General features: G+C 34.5%; 1 protein-coding gene across 1 annotated transcript in view; it reads left to right on the top strand.

Moving 5' to 3' along the window:
• Hsp110 (heat shock protein 70Cb) overlaps positions 1-27,194 on the top strand; it is a 68,743-nt gene extending 41,549 nt beyond the window's left edge. The window contains exons 8-13 of the mRNA XM_071596328.1: positions 10,335-10,462; positions 13,498-13,805; positions 19,235-19,369; positions 19,459-19,695; positions 23,445-23,726; positions 26,072-27,194. Coding sequence (XP_071452429.1) covers positions 10,335-10,462; positions 13,498-13,805; positions 19,235-19,369; positions 19,459-19,695; positions 23,445-23,726; positions 26,072-26,230 — 1,249 coding nt within the window. The 3' untranslated portion in view covers positions 26,231-27,194. The remainder of the gene's footprint in view (positions 1-10,334; positions 10,463-13,497; positions 13,806-19,234; positions 19,370-19,458; positions 19,696-23,444; positions 23,727-26,071) is intronic.
• Positions 27,195-27,546: the final 352 nt, after the last annotated feature.

Here is a 27,546-nt window from a genome sequence, read left to right as displayed (position 1 = left end):
AACTTGATTACTTTACAAACATATGGCAGCATTGGCTTACTAAGGTTACTCTCATTCAGCCTATATTTAGCTTCATCTACTAACTTTACTGACAGTGTGTTATGTGGATTAGATGTTCATGTGGCCTAGAGGGGTCATTAATCTGTCCTCTTATTTGAAAAGAGATTTGTAGTGACTTCCTATCGGGTTTTTCACCATATTTCTTATTTAATATGCATATAATAATAGTATAAAAGTAACGGTGTGACTAAATCCTCCTTCGCAGTTAGTCTCTTTTCTCGTAGATTAATTTTTCTAATGAAAATCTGGTAACTTATTGACTCTGGTGTTGAGTGTTCAGTTGATGGCAGGGTGATAAACAAGAGATAATGGAAAACTCACCTAGGTCCAAGAATTCATTGAAGATGGGGAAAGATTTGATCTCGACTCAAGTATCATTTAAATGCGCACAATAAATAGAGGTTGGTTGTGTTGATGCATACCATGAATTGTGTAAAGATATAAAATAATGAAAACATAAGTAGAGGATTTGTTGTTTTTATGACTTGGGGGTCTGAGGGAAGTGATTGCTGAGAGCCCATTTAATCCAGCCGTTTTGCAACTTCAGCCCATAACCCATTTTCTGTGATGTTGGCTGCTATATGTTAAGGTTCATTAAGTGTACTGTTTTGGCATGAGGTCTTACTAAAGAGTTATTGTGTATAAGTGGATGAAATGGATTATGTGTTACGACACAAGAAATAAATTGATTTTAGTGTCTTAGTTGTTTTGGGAGGCAAAAATAAATTGTCAAATGCAGTAGAACATTATTTACGGTAACTGAAATCAACAGTATTATAAGACTGTATTAAATATTAGTATTTCCCGTCATGTCCAGGTACCTCTTATAGGTTCTCATGAGGGTTATTATTACCAGTAGTCTACCTGCTATGGTTAGGTTTTAGATGGTTCCAGATACTACTCGTTACTGTACTTGTAAGCCCTAACTGAGGTACCACAAAAAATTCTTGAACCCCTCACTTTATTACTGTAACTCATTTTTTTAGCTCGCCATACTAACTACCTCATTCATTCCATCAGCAATTTCTATTCTTTTCCTCTCTTTACTTCACTTTCTTAGAATTTTCTCCTCTTATTACTGCTTTCACCTTGTCTTTACCTCTTAGTATCTCCTGTATCCACTTATAATGCTTATTGTATTTCTCTTAACCGCCATCTCTCTTCGTTCACCATTCCTAAACCTTCATCATTGTAAAATATACCAAAAGTTGTTTGCAAAAAATATCATTGTTCTATAGCCTTCAACAAATTTGAAACATTTTCAGCTTAAAAAAATTGTTTTGGAGCCATACTGTTGAGGTTACCATGGATAGTTGTGAATATAACATCATACCCAATTTTTAATAAAATGACCCATCTATTTGATGCTTCTAAAAGCTCATCTTGGTATTCTGTATATGAGTAGATACACTGTATTCAGGTGCCCTGAAATCAATTCTTTCATTTAAAACTAATAATGCCTGTAGGCGGCAGCTATGAAAAAATTTTTTCGAACATGCTTTATTTAAAATCTGAGCAATCAAACTTTCATGAAAATTAAAATATCCTTATTTCATCAACAGAATTTCTCAGTGTGAGAGCACATCTTTGGTAGTTCAACTGGCCTAAGCACTATCCTGGAAATTTCTCTGTCAAGTCCTGAATCCTGGTGATGGATTTCTGTGCTTTACCTTCTGTACTTTCATGAGTTCGTACCTTGTGTGTCAAATGATTAAATCTGTGATTTCAGTTGAAACATCTCTCCAGTACTATCTCCATTTTTAGTATCTCTTTTTCAAGAAGTTCTTAGCCTTACTAATGGATTAAATAAAAATTAAAAAATTATTATTTTTTTTCTGCCATTTGGATTAGTTAGGTTGGTAAAACTCTTGCCTTCTAGCCAAAAAGTTGCAAGTTTGATTCCGATTTTGAGTATGGATTTCTTGTAAACTCTAATATTTAGTTTGGGGCACCTTATGACTGGACGAAATTGGCTTAGCGGCATCTCAGGGGAATATAGGCTTTGCTAGAGGCACCAGTCTTAGCTTAAAATTATACAGAACTGCTCTTCCTTGTAGTTACCATAGGATACTAGTGAACCATAATTTGGCATGGGATATCCTCTTATTTTGTAGGACCCAAGATATTTAGTGGTCTTGGCTCCATGAAAGGAGTTTTATTAGTGTCTTTAAAAATCTATTTATTAATGTCTTTGAAAACTGAAGTAAGAGGGGAGCATGTTATCATTTCTCTCAACAATCATCAGAGAAGATCAGTATGTCCACAAAATTACGAAAGCCATTCAAAGTGAATGCATTTCATGTTGGATATGAAGGTTGATTACTAAATGAAAGTATCAATAATTAATGCTTTGTTGGGAAAAGCAGTACATGTGATTCGTGTTACTTGGCAAATCTAAAAATTCTTAGACGTGTATGTCAGTATTGTTAGATATTAATATTATATAAATACCAAGTGTGGTAATTTTCAACAATGTACAGCTGTTGATCCTTCCAGGAAGAGAGTTTTGGAATTTTCTTTTTCTTGATTATTTTTTTTAAAATGCATGGTCTTTGAATTCTGTCCTTAGTGGGAAATATTTTGATATTTCTCTAAAAATCTTAAATGTGTAAAATGCATGCCAAACATAATCTAAGTGGTTTAATAATATCCCTTTGTTAGGAAATTACATAACTTAATGCAAAGGAATTTCTAGTAGCTGAGACAGTAAATATTTGTAAATTTGTCAGAAATACAAAATCATCATTTTATATTTCTTTTGCATTGTCTGAAAAGAATGGTGATTTGAAAGCTACAATTTTGATCAGCTATGGGAAAGGCCTGGCTTAGATTTCATTGTACCCGCATTGGTGTGATTCATATAAATGGGCCATTAAAAGTTGATACCTTGATAGGAAATCAGTGTATTTTCGAAGAAAATTTTATTTCCTCGCTTAACTTCATTTCCTTACTTTAAATTTGAACTTCTTTCTCTCTAATTTCCAAATTGGTATAAACAGTGTTCAATGTTCAAAGCAGTTGTTTTGTTTGTAGGCTTTCTTGTCGAAAATAATTATTTTTTGTTGTCTGCTCTGAAGTCTTATATTAAATGTTTGACTATAAAGTGACAGTTTGGATTCACTATAATTGTTATGGCTTCGGGTGTCACCTTGCTCCCTTCTTCAGTTTTTCCATGTTAATGTTCAAGTCAGTGGATGTGCATTATTTTCTGACAGTGCCACCATTTTTCTCCTGTTATTTTAGATAGCAATTCCATTTTTATGCTTTTACCTTCATTCCCTTGTCTGTTGCTCATTTTGGCGATTGTAATGATCTTATGGTGTGTGATTAATTTATATTAGTTCCTATTTTTTTTATATTCTTATTTCATTAATTACATAGTGTATACTGAATTCAAAATGACTCGGAAAAAAGAAGAAAAGTAAAATGTTTTTTTTACAACTATTTGGATGCATAAAAAATACCTGATGACATCATTTATGGAATTAAAGTTATAGCTTTCTATGATGAAAATTTCCTTTATTATCTCATTCTTAGTTGTAAGAAATGATTGCAGTAACAAATAAAACAAAACTTGAATAAAAATTCTTTTAAACATGTGAATGAAAAAGATAAAATATATTTTTTTAATGAGGAATGGAAAATCTTAAGCAAAATTAGAGGATATATTTTTTAGCTATATTTTTAGTTATATCCTCAAGTGCATGTATTCTAAAAAAAAAGCAAAAAGGGACCCTTGACATTGGGTTCCATGTTTTTCTCATGAAGCTTAAATTTGACCTGTGGAAGTTAGCCTGTCTCTTCAAATTACGTGTTTTAATGCTACTTACTGCTGATCAGTTTTGACTAAAGATGTCTAATGCTAAATTTCAATTTTCTTGTTCAACTTAAAAGTTTGAGGACTACAGATGAAGTTCTGAGGAACTTGCTAGAGATGGTGAGGTGGAGAAAGTTTGTTCCATGTAGTTGAAAATCTGGAAAAAAATTTAAATCAGTGTCATATTATAAAGTTATTTAACTCTAACTTTGTTTCCCCATTCAGCCACAGACCTTGTCCTTGTGTATTTTCTAAATTATTTTAAAATTACTCCTTTATAGGGATTAGAGATCCATGGTAAAGAATATTTTCCATAGTCTTGTGACATAATCTCCGGATGTTGATGTCTCCAACCTAATCATCATATCCTTGTAGAGGTCTTATGTGTTTAAGTCAGAAATCCTTTTTCAACCACTTAACCATTTTATTCTATCACGCAAATCATGTGAAAGAGCAATTTAGATTTGAATTTCAAGAAGTATTGAATTCATTCTCTGGTCTTTAATTTTCTCTTCCCACTCAACTGTTCCAGTTCCATAGTTTTTATTTGAGCCAATGAAGCTGCTAACAGAGAACAAAAGGATAGTAATGTACATAAACGTTTCAATTGAGGATTTCAATTTTGATTTATATTGAAAAATAAAACAGATTCTGACGTCAGTTTGTTGGAAATTCTTCATATTGAACTTAAAATTAAACCACTTGGCTTTTCCACATTTTATGTGGAAAAGCTATGTGGTTTAATTTTAAGTTTTATATTCAAAAGTAAATGGACTGAAGTTGGACTGATTTTTGGTTGTCGGAAATGAGACCTTACTAATTCTTAAAATAAATAAATTTGAAAATTATTATTGATTGATATTATTTTAATTTAATCCTGGTTAACAATGTATAATTTGTTGTAACATTAAGTTAAAAAATTGTGGGTACAATATTTTTCCACTAACAAGTTTTTCCTGAAGTGGTTCAGGAAATCTTTTGATCCTCTCAATACCTTGCGACTTACAACCACCTCTCTTAACTTCACATTAAGATATTCTCATAAATAGCATCTCATAAAAAAATGTTTCTAATCTTCTGTGATATTTTTATCATATATTTCCTTTTTCTATCACGTGTCTGCTACTAATTTTTGTGAGACTTTGATTGCCAAAGATAAGTGATCCATTTGTAAAAGTTATATCACCTAATATCTGAATCACAAAAAGCAGTTGATAGGCATGAAATTTAACATTGAATGAAAAAAAAACCACTTTAAGCTAATAATTACACCAAATTAATGGAGTTTACGTAACTCTGTTCTCATACCCTCTTAAACTGTTGACCTATCAACACTGGTATTAGTCAATGATGATAACAGCGCAGGCTGTGCAATTGTATGCAACGTAATGATTCAATAAATTATATTAGATAAATCAAATTATGTAAGGTAAAGGAAATAAGTTCTGCAATTCTAATTAAAAAAATAAATTGGACCAGTACATGTCAAATGGCAATTACAGCTCTTTTGTCAGTGATGCAAATCTTGCCAAAATTTTGTTTGTTTCTGAAATTATAAGAAATTTATAATATACTGGTGCAATTTTGAAAATATAAATTGCTCTGCTAGCCATGTTTTTACAAGAATACTATGTGAAAACTATCAGAGTGAAACATTGATAACTAATATTTCTAAAGATTTAAAGAAATTAATAAAATTGCCAGTATTAATTCCAATGGTAGATTTCACTGTTGAAAGATAATTCTAGTATATCTGTAACTATGCAGGCAGATGGTGAGACTATTGGTGCTAACTCTAGGCCAAGTCCACCTGCGTGTAAATGTGCTTTGTATTAAACTACGGCTTTGAACTCTTTCATATATGTTACAGTTTGAGGTAAATGAGGTTGAAGTAAATGCCAAAATCAATTAATCACCCTATGTCAAGTAAATATTGTAAATCAGTGAATTTCATTTTGAATTCATAATTATAGTAATTTCTCTTCAATAAATATTTAATAGAGTTCATATCTCAATACCAAATTTTCTAGTTATAGATTTCTAGATTTCAATCACGAGGCCTATCAAAAAGGAACCAACCTTGAATTTTTCAGTGTGCATTAGTGATGATGCCACTGTGCTCAGTAGAAGCAAGCCAGTTGCCGCCTGCTGGCCGCTGACTGCGGTGCTGTCATATTTTTTCATCACTTTCAATTTCTTAAGATGACTTGGATGCATTGATGTTATTGGGTTGTACATGAAACCCCATATCTCATCTCCAGCACTGGACCTACTGGTTACTACCAACACTGATCCTGAGTTTCTGAACACTAATAATTGGATGACCCAACTAAATCAACTCATTTATTCATCTTCAGAGAAATTGAAAAACGATGAATACACATGACATCACATCATTCCGTGGCCAGCAGGAAGCAACTGGCTCACTCAAAGGCAGAAAATAATCAAGCATGCACATTAAGCTGCCTCCTTACACTGTACGTGATGCTGCCTGTAGCATCCTTATTGTGCACTGGAAAATTCAATTTCAGAAACTTTTTCAACAGGCCTCGTGAAGGTTTTAAAGCATGTAAGGGCAGCATACAAAAACATCTCTTAGAAATAATGCATATGATTGTGTGATGTATGAATACCTTGAATTGCTCTTCGCATGTATTGTTACTGTAATTCAGTGCTTAAATAATTTTGATGATCTCTGTTTCTATGTAACCAACAAAAATAAAAAAAATATTTTTTCATAAATCCAGTTATGGGCCGCCATGCCTTAGGTAAATGAAGTGATTAAAGGTATCATTGTGATTCCCTTGCCCACTTTCACCTCCTTAATATATTTAGTAGTTTGCACACTTATCAACAAATTGGAATGCTGCTTGCGGTTGGTGACTTCTGTAATATAATTAATAGGGAACAAAGTGAACTTGAATGTGCTTCAGAATATGGCGAAAGTATTTGATGTATGATCTTGGTATAATATGTTAGAGGATGTTTTATATCTGTTTAAACGTATCTGACTGGCAGGTGAATTCTGCTCAGGGTGTCCACCAGGTAAGATATTTGCCACTATACCTATCAAATATCTTCCCTGTTGAACAACTTAAGATGAAATCACGTGCAGCATACACGAGGAAAGCAAATCATTCCCATTTCATTTGCATTTTTTACATTAATCTCGATTGTGCTTATAAATCATACAGCCTATTATATTTTAATCTGGCTTTTATTTTAATTGCTAGGACCAACACAATAGGTTTCAGATGTGATTGTTTTGGGTATTTAGAATCATTTACTGGTATGAAACTATGATTGTTATGAGTAATTATGACTGATTGATAGCTTCGTAGAAACTGCTCTTAGTTATGAAGAATTACCTCCATGGTGTTGCAGTGTAAAATATTGCTCTGCAACCATTTATTCACTTGTTAAGTCCTCCCTGTATTGCTTAGGTTCATGCAGGTCTAGGGAATGGATGAGGCTTGGAATACATTGTTTCTTGTATGAAAGGTGGCTATTGCTTCTGCCATGCAGTCAAGAATGGGAACAATTACTAGAGTATTTTTGGCCTTTTTGGCTTGTTTGTTTCCTACAAATGTAGATTGATTCTACTATGTATTTGACATACCAGCAATCCATCTTCTGAATTGGTAACTGTGAAGACTGAAGGAAAGCCTAGATGAAGACTATGCAAATTGCATGGTTTTGTCATGTGCTGGTTAAGGTTATTATTGGGAATAATGAGTGAGTTTAGAAGTGACTACAGAGCTTCTGTCTCTGATGGCGGCACTATTGTGATTTACAGGGGGAGAAATTAAAAGTTATAAAGATGACTCATGTTTTAATACAGCTGATGCAGTAGGGCCATTGAATTTCAGCATGGTCTCAGGAAATGTAACTCTTGGAGCTATAAGATTTAATGCCTTCAGTTTGAAATCACAGGATGTGGCACAGCAAGCGTGTGCTACAACATAGCACTGAGGGGACCAGAGTGGTAGAGTGGCTAACATACTGGCTTCCCACCGAGAGGTCCCAGGTTCAAATCCTGGAGACCCAACATTTTTCAGTGGTAACCCGATCCCTACTTGTGGTGCTTTGTGCATTCTCATGTTAGATGCTTTGTGAAGAGCACTTGGAGTACGCTGTCTGTTGGGTGGTACTTAAAGACTGCGGCCCCCTTGGCACCTTTCATAAAGAGTAGGCTTATGCTGATGCCGGGTTTCTCTCCACCATTCCTCCTTTCCTGTCCACCCCTAATAGCAGCAAATGACCTTAGCTGTCAGTTGCCTCCCATAAAACTACTACTACCTGATAGTGCTTAGTTCATTGCATATTTTTTTCACCCAATCACTGTGGAATAGCATTGTGCAGGAAACCAACAAGCATACTGTCCATTAACAATCATCACCAGAATTTAGGGTGAAGCAGTAGCTGTCATTGGCTGCTGCTGAATAAATGTTACTAGAAATGGGAATCACAATGAAGGACTGGTGCTGGAAAAATAATTTTTAATCAATGACATGGTTCTGAAGCACAAGGAGTGTGGATAAAACATTAGTTGATACAATAAATCATTCATGGTTCAGTACTTTTCCAATAATCATTGCTAATGGGGTACACAATTTTGGATGCTATATGACTTATGGTGATATGATTAGTGAACTATTGTTTGGCCAACTACTGCTGCAGATGTGTAAAATAAAGAAAATAAGAAAAATCTGCACTAGAGCAAAGAGAAAAATCACAAAAGAATCATGTCCTTCTGTCCACAAAAACAGCAACAACAGTACTGAAGTAGTAATAATGAGAGAAATAGTACCACAGATAATAGACCTTTATGAGGATAACATTGGTGGAATTGACACATTGAGCATATTATGATTACATTCTGAATTGGAAGAAAGTGTTTTGACTTGGCTCACATGGTGCTAAATTTTTATTATACATTATCCAATTAAAAACTGACTGGCGTCAATAGGCCTTAGCATCAAGGATGCTCTAGAGTGAGAATCATTCGGTAAGATAGCGAGTAATGCATCCATTTGTTTGAGTGATTTAAGGAGGGAGACAAAGAATAGAATAAAGCAACTTTCATGCAGGGAAAGAAAAGCACTGCATTATTTGTGGTATTTGTGGTGATAAACATCTAAGTCCTGAATGGTGTGCATAAAGTGTGAAAACGTTCTGCATGTCATTTGTCTGGTGCCATATTACTGTCACATAAATGTTTCACTTTGAAATCATTTGGAATGCCATGTTTGTGTGCAAAATGACTGTGAAGTTTAACCAAAAAAGTTAATTTCAGATTTTTGGATGTTCATTCGTGATTATTTCTAAAAATCTTCCTTGTTCAAATAGTAATTTACTAATATAGCAGTTTTATAAGGATATGCCCAACTTAATATATTATATTTTTGTTACAAAAACGATTTAATGTGTCAGCATTATTTATGCTACAGTAATTCATATCAGCTGCATTTGAGTTTTAATCATTTTCTTACTGATAATTAATTTATACTTCATAAAATTAAACTGCTAATGGGTCTTTATGAACTGAATTGTGTAGTAATTTTTGGGGAGTAAGTTGAAATTTTCTAACAGGAAGAAGGTTAAGAAGTTACCGATCACTATGAAACATTATGCTTTATTGTTGCGAAAAATATCTGAAATTCACATAATATGTCATGAAAATTATTTTTGTAAAACAATCATTTTAAATTGGCAATATATTCTGGTGGATCCAATGCTTCTAATCCTTACAGCAAATAAGTTTAACTTAAGTTTAGATATTATGTGTAAGGCAATTTACAGTAAAACATGAGGTTATATGTGGTATTGAATTAATTATAGAGTTTATTCACAGCTATTTCCCTGTGTCCTGTCTAATTCCCTCAAGTAAAAGTTAGTTAACACTTTTGTTCACTAATATTCACTCTAATGTTATCTTACATTGATGAGGCTCCATTTTTGCTGGAATGATCCATTAATGCTTGAGTTTATTAATTAGTAAAATTTTTTGTGAATTTTCATTAATAATCATTTAAAAGCTATGCTTATTTTATGTCTTCATTATAAGATGTTTAAGTTCTGTAAAAAATGATCCACTAGGGAATTTAAAAAATTTCTTAATACCTGTTTATAATATCAATCGAATTTTGAAAAAATAGTGTACACTCCATATTTATTTCACCGAAGCATCTTTTGCACAAATAATGTTGATGGTAAATAGATTGGCCTGAATATAAATTGATGGAAAGCTTATCATAATTTATAATTGATAGCAGTTTCCAATTTTATTTAATTATGTAACATTAAAGATTTTGCCATGGAATAGAAGCTTATATGTTTGCATTTTTCTCATGCTTTTATATTTCAGGATGATCTTTAACTGGTTTTATTATTTTCATAATGAAAATATGTTATTAAACTGGCAGATATATATTCTTAAAAAAATTCATCTTTTCAGGGAGATGGAGGTGTTTAATAGCAACCATGCAGTGCCGTATACCAAAATGCTGACATTTTATCGAAGAGAGCCTTTCTCACTGAAGGCATTATATAAAGGAAACATTCCATACCCAGATCTTTACATAGGTGAGCAGGAAAAAAAATTTGGTAGAGTGGTGATTTTAAGCCTGTGCATGATAATTAGGTGTTTCTGTATTACATTTGTATCTAATTAATGAACCGGGTAATTATTTTGGTGCAATGGCCGTACTGGCTTCCAAACCTGAACGCCCAGGTTCAAATCCCAGCTGTGGGTGAGTTTTTCAAAGGTATCCTGATGCTTTGTTTTGGCTCGAAGTGGAGAACACTTACAGGTTGATTACACTTATGGAAAATTAAATTTGGGACCCCTATCTACCTAGTTGTGTGTCGTCAAGTGTAGGCTCATGCTGATGCTAGGTTTCTCTCCACCTTCCCCCATTCATTAAAATCCTACCTCCATCAAATAATCCTTCTGCTCCTAATGGCAAAAGTGTACCTTGCAGTTGGTTGCCTCCCTTAATAACTGATACTAATTTAGCTGGGATGTTTTATGTTTGACGTTACTTATCTCTAGGCCATAGCTTGTATTTTGAAGCAAAAATTAGTTTAATCTGGTGCTTTCCTGGCATATTTGCTTAATTAAGTTTTCTCAGGTCTTCCACTGGGTGAGGAGTTATATTGGCCACGTTTCAATGATCGACTTGCACATCGAAAAGTTGGCCAATATGGAACCCCTGACCTGGTGAAAGGCCTGAGAAGACTTCATCAGAAAAAAATTAGTTTGACTGAAACATATATACATAGGTCACTGCTGTGTATGGCATGTTTATGAGAACTTTTTCACTTTACATTAAAAATATTGGGTCTCTCTATCATTCATCAATTAATGAAATTAGCTTTCCTTGAAAAAGAAATAAATGAACTTGTTAATGTCACGAAATTTTGAAGCCAGTCTAGTTTGAAAAGTGACTATTTTTTTAAATTCATGACAATGGCAATGAAAACTTTTTATTAGTGATGCATCATTTTCACTTTAAATGTTCCGATGCAGCACAAATATGAGCATTTCTAAACCCTAGACATTAATAGGTCCAAGAGAGTTTATTTTCTGCTTCAAATTTTTTTCCCAAATCAAATCATTTTTTTAAATTTAGTTTATGAAGTCTCCTTTTTCAAAATTTTGATTTTGTTGACCTGATATGCTTGATTTTTGTCTAATTTAAAGAGTGGAAAAGATCTTTAGGTAGCTAACAGATATTTATCTGAATAGAAGTTAAGCTGTGCAGAAATTGTCAACAATTTCTGTTGATTATTGTGATGCTTGGTATGCTTTAACAAACTTTGATCTGCCATTGTTGATTCTTAATTGCCTATTTAGAAACTATTGATGATTATTTTGTAAGAGCCAAAGGTACAGAAAGCTTTGCATCACCTTTTTAATGATGAATTGATGATTGTTCATTGGAATTGACTCTGGGAAAATTTCATTAGTTTTGTTTCTTTTGCTTATGAATTTAATAACAAGCATTGAAATTAGTGTTAGGTTCCAATTTTTTAAATGTGTTTTTATAAAACATTATTCACACACAGCAGTAGCACCAATTTACAGTGAAAAATATGACAAAAACATGAAAGAGGACAAAATACAAAAACAGCATAACAATAAACAATGAGAACCGAACATGGACAGGGGAAATATTTAGTTTTTTGACAGGTGGAATAAAGCTTGGGCGGTGAAATTGTTTCATGATTAATAAGAAGCATCGACAATGTGAGGGAGTGAATTTAGAAGGGAGGAGAGGCAAAATTATTTACAGCCAAGGAATAGGCAGATGGAATAGGGTTGAGTAGTACTTTATTTATTCCTGTTTGGATCTTAGCTACAGTTATTTTAATTGCAATATTTTTCATGAACAGGTACAGGTATTTAGATACCAGGTATCTTTTAGACATCACAAATTTCATTTTCTTGATATGTTTTTCAGCTTACAAACTAAAATATTTGGGAAACATTTACTGTTACAATTACATTAGTAGAAATTTTTATTGATGCATATCTTATTTAAAAAGAGGTAGATATTTTTTTTTTCTTTCAAATTTTATAGCACTGTTGTCATGTCGAGGCAACTAAATGTGAAAAGTAGTTTCTGATATTTTTCCATTGCAAATTTTTTAAGGCATAATGCGGATCATAAAATCTTTGGTGTGGAATACATTCATAAGTTGTTCTCTACTATGGTAAACTAATTTGAATTAGTTTTACTGGTTGAAGATTTCTATAAAATTTCATATTTAAATTTAGGGGCAGTTTAGGGAATGGAATAACATTATAATTTCATTCGCTGATTGAAATATATCTTGTAACACTTTTTCACTTTGTTAGAAGTCATTAATGTAATTACGAAATAATGAAGATAAGTATTATGATTCCTAATCCTTGTATAAGTACTTAACAAACCCTAGACTTTTAGGTCCCGACTTACATTGAGCTTTGGAAACATCCTGGTTAATAGTCTTCATGTTCAAAGGGTGACAACAGTATGATAATTTGATATATGATTTCATGGGGTCCGATTCTCCACTGTGGATATTAGGATCTTGTATGGATTTACAATGGTGAAAACAGCCTAACTATTTTGGTATATTCACCAATTACACACACCACAGCTTTTTTTTGCATCAATTTTGGTTCCAATGGTAGTCTCAAAAACAGTTGGAACTGAGTACTTAATCAAGCCCTTGCTAAATACACATATCAATTGAATATACATGTTCTAAATGTATTCATTTTTCACCCAATTTTGCAATGAAAACTGGATTCCATTTTAGTCCCCTTTTGAATAATCCAGTCTGAATTGAAAATTTCTTTTTGTCATTTGGTCTACATAGTCTTTTCAAATTACTTACCCATGCTGATCGCTGCTTTAATACTAACCTTGAAAGATATCATTTTCAAAAGTGGTATTTTGGTAAATTTTATTGTGAACTTAGGTTAACCTCAAAACATTCACTGATACATTTAAATACCATTTTTATTTTATCATTTATTGTGCCTAATTGATTCCATTTTTTATCTACTAGCTTAAAATAAGTTGATAATTATTCATTGCTCGTTTTGATACATAAAATATGTATTTCAGGTGAATATGTCATCAAGGACATAAAGCCCACTGCGGAAGGCGAGAGTGCTAAGGTGAAGGTGAAAGTTCGTGTGAATATTCATGGGGTATTTACCGTCAGCAGTGCAACGTTAGTTGAAAAGAAGGATGGGGCAGCTGGAGAGGAATCAAATGAGGAACAGCAAAATCAGCAGAGCACGGGGGAAAGTGAGCCTATGGAGACCAACCCTGCAGCTGCACCCTCAGATGGCAATGCTAAGCAACAGGAATCTCCAGAATCGCCCAGACAAAATCATAATGCCAATGTAAATGACAACCAGAAAGGAGAGGTTAGTAGTTTTCCTAGGATAACCAGGAAAAAAGTTGGAATGAAAAACCTTGAAAAAAATCTGATAAAATACATAATATACAGTAGTAGTATAAATTAAAAATTTATAAATGGCATTCTCATTCTGGTCCTGCTAAGTCAGTCAGTTCTGGCTTAACAGCAGGTGCCAGATAAACAAAAATGATAGCTTAAAGTGTTGCTAAAGCTACTTACAGATAATATTGTATTGTATTGCTACCTGTATGTTGTCAAGTTTTGTTATAAGCAATAATCCATTCCGTATGATAGCCAGTATTTTATTCTCCCTTTCTCAGCATTTACTGACTGTAATTTTCTTAAATCATTCGGTATTTTATTAAAAAGTAGCGGCAGATTAACCTCAAATTTTCTTCTGCCTTTATTTGAATGGAATGTTTTTGTTATGCTCTTAATATTTTCCCTTAATGGCAATTCATTTTTATTTAAATCGGATATTTTATATTTGTCATAAAAATAGTTCCCTATTACAATGACATCTGTACAGCCTGTCTACAGGCAGAATTCTTAATCTTTGAAAGATATTTCTTCCATCTAAAATATTTGTATTTTTTGATGTAGGCTCAGACATTTTCTCCAGGATTTTTTGCTGGTTATTTTTGGTATATTAATTATTGTAGAACCAGTGGATCCCCAGTCAGTTATACCATATCTTAAAATACTCTCTACCAGTGTACAATACACTATCTTGATGACCTTCAAACTTACAGAACTAGCAATGTAGTGATCTTGATTAAGGATGTAAATTAATTTATTTTTAAAATCTGTTCACCAAAGTTAATATTTTGATCAATGATTACTTTCAAGTAATTATATTTATTTACTTTTTCCAGCATGGGGAAATTACGGTTTTTGGTGGGGTATTGTGGGCAGTAATGTGAATTAATTTCTATGATGTCTTAGGTTTTGTGTTTAACAAACATGACTGGATTGTTTTCTAATTGATAACGAGATTATTATTTAAGTCTATGATTTTTGAAATGGCAGGTAGTATTAATATTGGACGATAATTATTCAAGTCTTAATGAGATCTTCCTTTGTAAGTAGGTCTCATAACAGCTTTTTTTTAAACCATTAGGGATTTTTGCATTGCATATTGAATGATTAATAATATTCTTTAATTCTGGTATGATATTAGGGCACCTTTTCAGGTCCATTATTCTATAACCTTAATGCCCCATTGGTTTCATATCCATTTTGTTAATAATGTTATTTATATCCTCTGTTGCTAAATTTATTTATTTGCTATGCTATTTACTTGCTCTGTTCCTGTGGAACGAAGTGGAGTTTTACAACTATCTTTCTGGCAATGCATTTCTTTGGTAAAATTTTTGTAGAATCTGGAAGTAATCTCTTAACCTCCTCTAGCCGGTATAGGTATTTAAATGTTTGGGCCCCACTCATGGTATTTAATTTTTCTAAAATCTTGCCCTGTTGCAGCATTGTTGAAAATAATTTATATTTTTTACGTATTTATTCTAAAATAAAAATAATTAACTTATGTTAAATTGCTTATTCTATTTAGTAAGAATTTTACTTGCGTTCTATGTTATATTTCCACTTCTTTATTCACCTTTGTTGTTGCCTTATTAAGTTTCGAAGTCAGTTAATTTTGTGTGATATAAGTTGAAATAATCCTCTAAAAATAGGCCTGCACTGCAGTCGGGGCACCAGTACTCCTTTTACCTCGTGTGGAGCACACCTGGCATCTTCTTTGAGGCCTAGACTTCTTCCCGGTCGGCTGTATCTTTTCAACAAAGTGCCTCTTAACCAAAATTCCTCACTTAAAATTGCACTAATACTCACTTCTCTTTTTCATCTTGGTGTTCAACTAATTCTCTATGTTATCTTCACTCGAAAAAAGCTTATCCTTTTAGAAATCCATTATGGGAGGTTATATAAAAGGCTTTTTTACTTCTCTTTCTCAAGAAAGAAATCTAACAACTAAGACCATAGATGGTGGCAAGGCCTTAAGCCCTCAACTGTTATGATGAAATAAAAAGAAAGAATGACACATGAATGGTTTCAGAGAAATAAGATAAGGAGAACATATCAAGCAATAAAGATGAACAGAACCTGAAAACCAAGCATAAACGTGAAGAACTCTCTTTTCTCATACAGAAAGTCTTTCTCTGAATTGCACTTGATTTTTCTTCCTGTTAAACTATTTATAGCCCTCCATATTTTCATCACACTACCCTTATTTTTATTAATTTGATCTGTATAAAATCTATTTTTAGCTTTCCTTATTTCATTGTTGACCTACAGTGTGTTCTCAGGTCTCAGTGCTCTCCAAGTTGTGGTATCAGCAACATGTCAGTTATTGTAAACCTCTGCGCTCCGATTGTCTAACAAAAAAAATCGAGCAAAGTTACGAGACTACTAAGTTCTGTGTTAAACTGAAAAAAATCTCTTGAGGATTTTTTTCAGTTTAACATGATGATTTGTGAGGCTTTTGGGGACTCTGCTGTCCTGCTCATATGTTTCGAGGTGGTTAAAGGCCCTTAAGGAGGGGCAGGAAGAGCTTCATGGTTCTGGACGGCCGTCAACCAGCAAAACAAACAATGTGGCTTGTGTTTGACAAATGTTGTACTGGGACCATCTGTTGACTATCAAAATGTTGCCAATGAACTGAATTTGTCGTCTACTGTTGTTTCGCATTGTTACTTTTTATCTAGCGATGAGAAAGTGTGAGCCCAGCCTGTTTCCGAGGTGTTGTCAGATGAGCAAAAGACCAACGGAGAGGAAATTTCAAATGAACTTTTGCAACGCATTGAAAATGGTCCTGATTATTTGGACAGTCATTACTGGTGGTGAAACCTGGGTTTTTGAATTCAACCCAGAAACAAGGGCCAAAGCTCTTGAGTGGAACACCAGTCCCCCAAGCCCAAAAGGCAAGAATTAGCAAAGCAAAAGAGAAAACAATGCTCATTGTCACTGTTGACAATAAAGGAGTGGTCCATAAGGAGTTTGTTCCTCTAGGATTGACAGTTAACGCTGCCTATTACTTGGATGTGCTGGAAATACACCAAAAAAGGGTCATCAGGACAAGAAAAGACATCTCCGTTACCTGGCAACTACATCATGACAACGGGTCTCTAGTCTGAGAGTTCCTGGCCAAATACCGGGTGCCAATGCTGCCCCACCCCTCTTATAGTCCTGACGTCAGCCAAGCAGACTTTTTTACGTTACTGGATGCATTAGATTAGTGTGGTAGTTATGAGAGGAGAAAATATCTCAGCAAAATTGATGATTTCAACTCACATAATTAGCTCAACTAATTATTTCATATGTTTCAAATGATACACTTACCTTATTGCTCTCTCTATCTAGTATTTTTTTTTTTAAGGTAATCTACCGGTTAAGGTAGGTTTTTGGATGGACACAACTAACCACCAAACAGATATTTTATTACTCCTAACAAAACACAAAATCCATCATCCTACTCTATATCAGGTCCCTCTTCATCTCTGAGTACTTTCTTCCTCCCTTCATCCCGTCCAACATCCCTATCCTGTTCCTTCCCTTTCCTCGTTTGCCTAACATTCTCCCCTCAATTACAGTCTTCAACATCCCGCTGCCGGTCAATACCCCCTTCATCCTCTTTTCCTGCCTTCATAGGATTTCTCCCAACAAACCCCTCTCTTCGCCCACCATACCAAGTACTTCCTCATTTGTTTTCTTCTCTGTCCATTTCACCTTCTCCATTCTTCTCCACACCCACATTTCAAAAGCCTCCAATCTACGTTTATCCTCCTGCTTCAATGACCACGTTTCCGCACCGTACATGGCTACGCTCCATATCAAAGTTTTTAAGAGTCTTTTCCTAACATCCTTACTCAATGTCCCCGTCATCAACTCCCTCCTCCTTGTGAAAGCCTCTTTGCCTAGCGCAATTCTTCTCCTTACGTCCCTACTACTTTGACCGTGTTGGTCCAAAACACTACCAAGATACGTAAACTGTTCTACCTGCTCTAGTTTTTGCCCTCCTATTTTAATGTTAAGCTTGGCCTTTTTCTTTCTAGAAAATCGCATAACCTTTGTTTTATTAATATTGATTCTCATCCCATACCTGTCACACTGAATTTCCAATTCACTCAGCAATGCTTGCAGCCCCTTGGCTGACTGACAAACTAAAGCTTGGTCATCAGCAAACCTAACTGATTTTACGAATTCCTCGCCCACTTTCATTCCTACCTCCAGTTGTTCCCATGCCTCTTTGATCATTTCCTCTGCATACAGGTTGAACAGCAACAGTGATAATGGGAAACCCTACCTTACACCTCTTCCTAACACTGCCCAACCGGACTCCCCGTTCCCCACTCGCACCTGAGTAGTCTGAGACATGTACAGGTTGCGGATTAGCCTCCTTTCCCTCCAATCTATTCCTATTTTCTGCAGAATACTCATTAGTTTTTCCCAATTCACTCTATCAAACGCTTTTTCGAAATCTACGAAACAGGCAAATACCTCCTGGTTGTGTTCTATATTCCTCTCGATTAATAATCTCATTACTTCAATGGCATCACGCGTACCTCTCCCCTTCCTAAACCCAAACTGATCATCCCCTAAGTAATCATTTGCCCTACTCTCTATCCTTTTGTTTATGATCCTGAGAACAACTGTAGCTGCGTGGGGTATCAAACTTATCGCCCTGTAGTCCTCACATGATGTAGCCTTTACCTATTTCAGAATAGGAACTAAAACTGATCTCACAAAGTCTTCCGGCCAGATTCCCTCCTCATAAATACTACGGATCAGCCCATATAGCCTCTTCCTCCCACATTTTCCTAAGCATTTTAAAAGTTCCACGGGAATGTTATCTACCCCCACGGCCTTATTTAGTTTCATCTCCCTTAATGCCCTCTCTATCTCATTGTCTAGTATGCCTGGACCTAAGCTGTCTTCCTCTACGTCATTTTCTTTTTCAATGTCTAACTTTGTTGGTCTGAGTTCTTTACTATACAGTTCTTCTATATACTCCTTCCATCTCTCTTGGATCTTTCCTGCGTCAACTATTACCTTACCCGCCTTATCTCTAACTGTTAGCATACTATCTAGTATATGACTGTCCATATTTGGCTTAGTACAAATACTGAAATGTGTTGAATTTTGTCAGTGATAGACTCTTATATTGTGAAAAACTAATTGTATACTTTATTTCAGCCAATGTAATTTAATATTTTTATGCATAGTTGTCCCATTTTAGACTCTGAGAGACATAAAAAACAGATGAATATCATTTTTTGTATCTAAGATCATTAGAGGAAATAATAATGGAAACTATTAATTCTTCTATGTGCAATTTTATCTATGAAAAACATTCATATCCTAGTCTTGTCATTTAATGTGTATTCCATATTTTACTTAGTGTAATTTTATCACGCTTTTCAGGAGTGTGAAGGAGAGGTTGCTGATAAAAAAGATGGGAAGAAGAAGAAGGTGCTTGTGAAAACAATTGAACTTCCAATCGAGGTATTTACCTATGGCTACAATCAATCTGAGATCAATAACTACACTGAGCAGGAGGTAATTTCTATTTCTTTATATGCTGAGGTATCAGTGAAATTGAATCTAATTACAGTACTGTATGTAGCTAACCATACATTTCCTTCTAGTGCAAAATGGTTTCACAAGACAAGATGGAAAAAGAGAGAATTGATGCTAGGAATGCCCTGGAAGAATACCTTTATGATCTCCGAGGGAAGCTCAGTGGAGGAGCTCTTACCCCATTTGTGGCTGAGTCGGATTGTTCATCTATCTTGAGGCAACTTGATGATTTAGAAAACTGGTTGTATGATGAGGGAGAGGATTGCAACCGACAAGTATATGTTGATAAACTTAATGTACTTAAGGTTAGTACTTGTTAGTACTTGTGGGCCGAGTGCATTCCTTTGAAGACAATACTGGCACTGGTGTTATGGGTGGCAATCATTCATGTTTCACACTTATGAAGTTTGAGGATTAATTAGAGTTAAAGTTTGACTCCAATTAATGGGCCATAAAATGCAAAGTTATGTTTTTAGAATTGGTTAATTTTAAGATAAAACAACGTTTTGTGCTTAAAAAGGTAATATTAGGAACCTAAATTTTAAATTCCAATAGAATTGATAGTATAATTTAGATTTCTGAACAAATATAGTAAATAAATTTTATTGAATATATGATTACTTAAGATAATACTCAACATCATCATCATTGGTCGTTCAATCCTAAGATTGGTTGACTACAACCCTCCATTCTACCCTATTTGATGCTAATTTGCTTACTTCCTGGTATTTTTTGCAATGTAATTTCTTCTTTATTTGTCTGATGTATTGATCCCTTGGATTTTCTCTTGGGACTTTTCCCTCTATATTTCCTTCTACAATTATGTTCTTCACGAATCCATTGTGCCTCTGGGTGTGGCCAATGCATCTAGTTCTTCTTTTCTCTATGGTGTTCCCTAAGGTCTGTTCTTTGTCTATTCTTCTTTATACTTCTTCATTTCTTATTTTGTCTGCCCATTTGATCTTAAGAATCCTTATCCAGCGCCAGGTTTCGAAGGCTGCTAGTCTTTTATGGTCTAATTTTCTGATGGTCCATACTTCTGATCCATAGCCACGCTCTATACGAATGTTTTCATGTATTGTTTCCTCATGTGTCCCCAACTATCTTCTTTGAACACAGCAGTTGTGTTTTCATTGTGAATGCTCTCTTAGCTTGAGCTATTCTTTACTTGATGTCTCTACACTCAGCAAGGAAGGTAATTCGGTTTTGTAACTTATGGTATAGAAATGTCAATCTTGCTGGATCTACAATTTATTAATTCCAAACAAGAATCTTGGAAACCTTTATTTAGTTGTAGAAAATCAGCAGTTGAAGTAAAATATTCACTATAGATAATTATTTACGCATTCTGTGAGAATAATTTTTCAATGCGAGACACCCTCTAAATTAAATTGATAAATAGAGTTTTTAGAAAAAAGACAAATTACTCACAACATTTTCGTCATGTCATGTTACTTCTATCTGCTTTTTCTGAAAAGTCATCAAAACGTTTCAATGATGTTTTTGGGTCATTACTCACATTTGCCACTAAATTTGGGCTCCAACCTGGAAATGTCCACCATGTACACTCCACATGGTATTACCATTAGTAAAACAATATGCCTATGTTGCCCATTCAGTCACAGATAACATAAATAAAGTAATTATTACTTATATAAAAATCCATTCATTACAGGAATTGAGAAGTCCTTAACACTCATTTCATGAGAGAATAAATACACCCCAAGTTAAAGCAGTAAGACGAATTTCTTAAGTGTTTTGCAGAAATGTCAGTGTCATTACTTTTAATGGGCATTAATTATGTGTTCACCTATGGGAAAAAATTGGGATTTTTAAAAAGCATGGTGTAAAGAGTGAAAAATCTATCATTTACATCAGAAAAATATGAAAATTCTTTAGTTGCCTGGTATCACTAAAAATGCCCATGGCTTAGCGTTTGAATGAGCCAGGAAAAGTTAAGTCTGTTGGTAATGATGAATATGTTAATATGCTTTTTCTTGCTAATGCTTTTTGCACTTAACAATACATAGTACTACACAAGAGGTAGGCAATGATGCAGTTTTATTGTAATTGGCACTATTTTGGATGTACTCAATGAATCTAATTGACGCATTCGTCATCTGTTTGATAACAGTTGGGTTTTTGATGACTTTTACAACCTGTAAAGTGTGCACCTGGCCTACTACAACCATTAGAAGAGCAGTAATTGAAGAATGAAAGAAACTAATCTACTGGTTAATTACTTAATTTGTCAGAATTTTAAAACATTCAATTTTGCACTTACCAATTGTATCCCACTTAAATTAAAGGAATACATCTTTTCACTACAGAAAACTTAACTTAATTATATGTGGAAAACCAACTGCTGTTCAAAAAAAGATGACTGGTTGAATAAATACTTTGTTATAATAGTTGCCCTTTAATCGTGCATATCGCCTTCAAAATATGTACAGAGTTTGGCTGCCAGTACAATGAGTCTGCTGTACAATTTTGTTGAATTTCTTCAATGCCCAAGGTGGATTTCAATATAGGAAATAGGAAAAAGTCGCCTGGAACAAAATAAGGGGAAAAGGGTGGCTGGGGTATCACCAGTGTGCTGTTTTTGGCTCTGAAATTATCATTAATGTGTACACTAGGGCAGTGTCATGATGAGAGCACCAAGAATTTTTTCCACATTTGTGGTCTCTTGCACAACATAGCATATCTAAACCTTCTTATAACCTCTATGTAGTGCGGCCCATTCACTCTTGGTCCTTAGGGGACATATAGATAATGAATAATCCCTTCCCTATCAAATAAAACTGTCAACTTCACCTCAACATTCGATCGCAACATAAAGAGTTTTGGGTAGTTGGGCAAGAAGTTATATAGCTATTTCCATTGTGAAGACTGGGCCTTGATTTCTATATCATAACCGTAAACCCAGATTTTGTCGCCTGTGACTTTTGTATCTAAAAATTTGGTTGTCATTTGAACAATGGCGCAGTTCCTTGCCAATGTCAAGGCATGTTTGTCTCTGTTCATCCGTTAACCCTCAACAAATGTGGACGTGATGAGCTGCTTGCCCAAAATTTCTCTCTAAATGGTGAAACACAATCCAACACTAATGCCAACTTCATTGGCAATCTCTCTGATTGTTAATTTACCATTTGCATGCACTAAATTATTCACACTATTAACATGGGGTTCATATGTTCACATCGATGTTCGTTCACTTTTCCGCTCTTCATTGGTTGAGGGTTGTCCAGACTGTACCAATGAAAACACCGTACCCGACTGATAGATTCATTGCAAATACCTATTGAATAATTACGCAAGTTTCAGTTGCACTTTTTTCAAGGTTAAAACAAAATTCAATGCAAACTTGCTGCTTCTCTACTACCCTCATTCACACCAATACAAGAATTTGTACTACTAGCATGTGCAAACTAAGACAAGAATCGATGTCGTGCAGAGATAAGTCAAAATAGGACCACGAGCAAGGCATTGTTTTTCTTCCCAAAGACACCTCTCTTAAGGTGACAACTCACTGATTGTGATCCATCAAACAATTTACGCTTAGGAAGACCAGTCTCAAATTTTATCCTGTTCTTTTTACTCCAAGATATGGAATTGTGGTCACTTTAAATATTTGAACTCAATGGATTTAAGTATGTTAATAAATTATCAGAAATAAAAACCAAATCTTAGGATTGAATCTTGATACTCTTAAAATTCAAAACCCCCTTAGGAGTGGGAAAAACTTTTTCCTTGTAGCATTGTACACCAATGAATGTGTAATTGTTAAGTTTTGAAAGTTCTTGGAACCATTTAGACAATCATAATCTTTAATCTTATTTTTTTGTATTTGTGTTTAATTTGCATTAATCTGGCCTAAATTTAAACTTAAGAGGTTTGTCTCCTCACTCGTTCAAGAAGGGAACCTTGGCTTAATAATAATGTTGATTGACTGTCTGACCTTTGGAAATTTGCCTCTTTTATTGTATCGGTATTTGAAATCTCATTTGATCTAGTCCAAACAGTTTTTGTGAAAATATTTTCATTTTTCTTTCAGTCCTCCAGTGACCCGATTTACCATAGATTTACAGAACATGAGGAGAGAAGGGGCGTGATTGAAAACTTTACTAGGTCAATTATCAGAGCACGAAAGGCCGTTGAAATGTTTCAAGGTGGGGATGAGCGGTTCAACCATTTGACGGAAGCGGAAATGAACACTGTCTCCCAAGCAGTTAATGAAAAGCAGAGCTGGCTGGATGAAAAGCAGTCTAATTTAGCATCATGCCCACTATTCCGGGATCCTCCTACCAGAGTGGCAGACATGCGTAAAGAACTTCAGGTCAGTACAGTTTTTTGTAGGTGAATCATTGGGAAGGTCCTTACATTTCTTTATTTCAGGGCCCACAGTAAGTTATATTTTTAGCTAGTATGTAGACAATTTTATGAGCTAGCCGATAAAAGTCAATGTTGTTTAGAAAATGTTTTTTAGTGTTTTACTGTTTTGAACCAGATTTACTCTCTTCCTTCATTTAGCTGTTAAATATGTATTCTGCATGTCAGAGGGTCTGCAGTATGCCTTTGCTTGCCTAATGTTTTATCTGCATTTTCTCCTGCAGGTTGATGGGATGGGTAACATTGTTTAAGTCTGATGTTTTAAAATTATCTGTTGACAAATTCTAATATTCCTAAAGCTTGAAACCCTGATGTATGAATATCACAAAGTGTAGGGATTAGTATTAGGTGAGCTCTGCCTTTCCCAAGTAAGTCAACCTTTTGGTTGATTACTGTGGTTTTCGGTGCCTTAAACAATTGTTTATTTTAACATCTTAGGTTTCACAGAATATAGTAACAACCACCTGATTTCTACATGAAGGGTGTATTTATACATGTCAATCATGTATAAATGTCTCACATCAATAAAGTTTATTTCATCTTTCTGTATCCTATTCTCTGTGATAAAAGGACAAAATTTCTATATCTTAATGGGCACTTGCCTTAAGTCTTCGATTACTTTTCCATCCTTATGTAGATTTTTCTTTCAACAATCTGTAATGCTTGGGTTTTTAACTGATTGTTCTAGTTAACACATTTGTCTACCATTTTCTCTTTTGGTATGGAGACAGTAACATCCTTCCTATGTCTGTCAGTATTTCTCCTCTCATATATGCATTATGGGGACATTATAATCCAGGGGCAGTGCGTTGAACTACTGACCAAAGGGTATTAGTTTGATTCCCGGGCAAGCTGCACCTGAGCTATGTGGTGTTTTGGATCCCAGATCTTGCTGGGAAACCATAGCTGGCACGGGGAAAGAGTTAAGGCCCCTAAACCCTGATGTGTGAATTTCACATTCCATCGGGCGTAGTACTGGGTGAAATCTAACATCACCCACTAAACTGGCATTTGGGTTGATTACTGTATTAATGATTTTTATGCATTATTTAAATATAGCTTTGACAGAATCATTATTGTTTGATTTAAAAAAGTTAGTTCCTAGAATATTTTTTGATTCCTGGTGGCTCCTTAAATCCCAAAAATGGTGAATTGGAACCTAATTTTTTTCCTTATTGGGCCAGCTCTCCTACTGTCTACAGGCTCCATTTTATACTCTTTCATTTGTACAATATGTGTAAATTGTTATTTTCCCATACAATGGGTGTGATGCTGTTGTTGAAATAATGAAAGCATTCAGCAATTGTATTTACAGAATGCATAGGTCAGAGCTGATGAATCAAAGTCAAGAAAATAATTTCAAAATATAAGTATCGAAGCAATGAATGGGAAAAGTTAGTTGAGGAAATTACAGTTGCTATGGATTTGGAAAGAGCTCATATTTTTGGCTCTATGATTGTGGTGTGCGATATAATGTTATGTCGGATAAACAGAAAAAGAAAATCTTGGGTTTGTGATGGTTGTTGTGTGAATATTACCCATTGGTACTCTTGTGCCTGTCAATCACATATCCATGGAATTTATGCGGTCTAATAAGCATTTTGACCCTTGTACAGTAATCAATTTTCCATTCGGTATGGTGTTTTGAATAATTATAGTTAGAAGAGGTCATAGGTGAAAGTGATCGTAATCTTTTATGACTTCACCCGCTCGCTTCTGTCGGAGACACCTTGCCTTTCCCTCTGCAATCGCCTCTATTGGTTCCATCCTGAGAGTTTAGGAGCTGTGAGTCTTCAAACAAGTTCTTATGAAATGAGGATTTTCAGAAAAAGAAAAGTCAAGGCTAAGTTTGAGAGAAAAACTTAGTATTTACTTGCTGTTCATGACTCACCAAATGAGTATTAAATATGATAGTTGAATGCATGAAAAATGGCAGACTTCGTATGTTGTCCTTCAGATTTCTGTTGTGACTGAGAAACTGTTGGCATGAGTAAGAACACTTTCTTGCTCTATTGGTGGACTTTCATTACTCAGCATTAATTGCTTCAGTGGTGTTAACCAGAATGTATAATGTTTTTGTTTATGGAAGATGTTTTCTCTCCCAACCTGCTCCTACATTTTTATATTGTTGTCAAAATTGTGTATAACTGTGATTTAGTTGTAGGTATTGTTCAATTGCCTTATGAAAAGGTATTTTCCTGCCCCTTTACAGTTTAGGAATGGCCAGTTAAAAATGTTGACTCTCGTTATTTCCTTCTTGATTAATAATTGCTCTGCCCACTACTTTTGCAGGCCTTTGAAAATGCAGTAAATGCAGTCATAAATAAACCCAAGCCCAAGGCTGCACCTCCACCAAGCAAAGAGCCAGCTAAAAATGATGGTGATAATTCTAAACCTCCAGAAGAGAATCAGCAACAGGGTAGCTCAGAAGATAAAATGGATGTAGAATAATTAGTAGATGAGTATGAATGACTGTTATGGACTTGTGAAGCCCTGCTAAGTGGTCGGAGAAATAGTTTTTGTGGTTAATTGCATCTCATCAATCCCACTACACTGTCAGCATATTACTATCTAATTAGCCAGAGCCACTTGGTCCTCTGTTCCCTTTCAACTGCAAGATATGTTCAAGAGTTAAATGCTTTAATGCATGCTGTTTGATGCCAGTAGCATTTTGGCTGTTTTGAAGTAAAGTCTTACAATTGGCCCAATGGAATTTTTAATTAATGAATACTACTGCCATTGATAATGCATTCCTATTGAATAGGTTTTGCTTCATGTTTGATGGATTAAACTTGCAACTACATATTTCAATATTTTAAAATCTGGATTTGATGTTGATGGAATTTTACAGATGTTATAATTCACAGTGAGACTTTCAGGGATGAATGTTTTGACCATCATTTGGAAATATAAATCTCTAGAAGGTTCCATATTGTACATAAAGCATTGCTTACCAAAATTTATTTCCCCCCTTTGACCGTAATATTTTAAAATGTGGTATGTTCAGTATATAAATATATATATGATATATATTAGTGAAGTGATAGGCGCTGTCATTGCCTAAGATGTTTATGTTAAGTTCACTTCAATTGTCTCACTGTGTTGTTTCTTGGCTCTTTTCCTGTCATAAGCTTAAAAGAAATATGTGTGAAATGGCGTGACTTCTATAAAACCAGTGATAAATGCTATAATTTCATGATGTTTTTGTTTAAAATTTGGAATTTGTGCGACTGTATCACTGTCTACATATCATTTTCTTTTGTTCTGATTTTGCTTAAGGAAGTGAATTGTTAAATTTGAATTTCTCAGTGCTAAGAAGTCTTCAAAATCAGTTTGTGATCAAGAACAATAACTTAAAATCTTACTGAGTGTAAGAATGAGTTTATTTATTATTAATAAACTTAATGCAAGTTCATTTTAATCAGTAATTTCACTGTGGTGATCTTTTACGTGAGAGATTAGGTAAGTATTAAGTTTCCTTTTCCTCCCTGTGATGTTTTCCTGCTGTATTTAAGGACCCAAATGCAAAATTTTGCGCAGAAAAGCCTTGGTTTGATAATCATTTCTGTAGATCATCTGTTGTCCATGTGGCCATGTAATACATAAGCATGTAATAGGAAACTTCTTGCCCTCTTGTTTAAGTATCAGTATATAATGTAAGCTTCTGAGAAATATATGAAGGCTGTCACAGAAAGTTAATTACATTTTCACGTAGCAGGCAAAGTAGTAGGGGAAGCCGAACGTTTGCCGTTTTGACACACAATCTA

This window comes from Hetaerina americana, unplaced genomic scaffold (assembly GCF_022747635.1).
Source record: "Hetaerina americana unplaced genomic scaffold, ioHetAmer1.1.p SCAF_8, whole genome shotgun sequence".
In the NCBI taxonomy this organism is placed as follows: domain Eukaryota; kingdom Metazoa; phylum Arthropoda; class Insecta; order Odonata; family Calopterygidae; genus Hetaerina; species Hetaerina americana.
The sequence above is the reverse complement of the archived record's forward strand: the minus strand, read 5'-3'. Positions and strand labels throughout refer to the sequence as shown.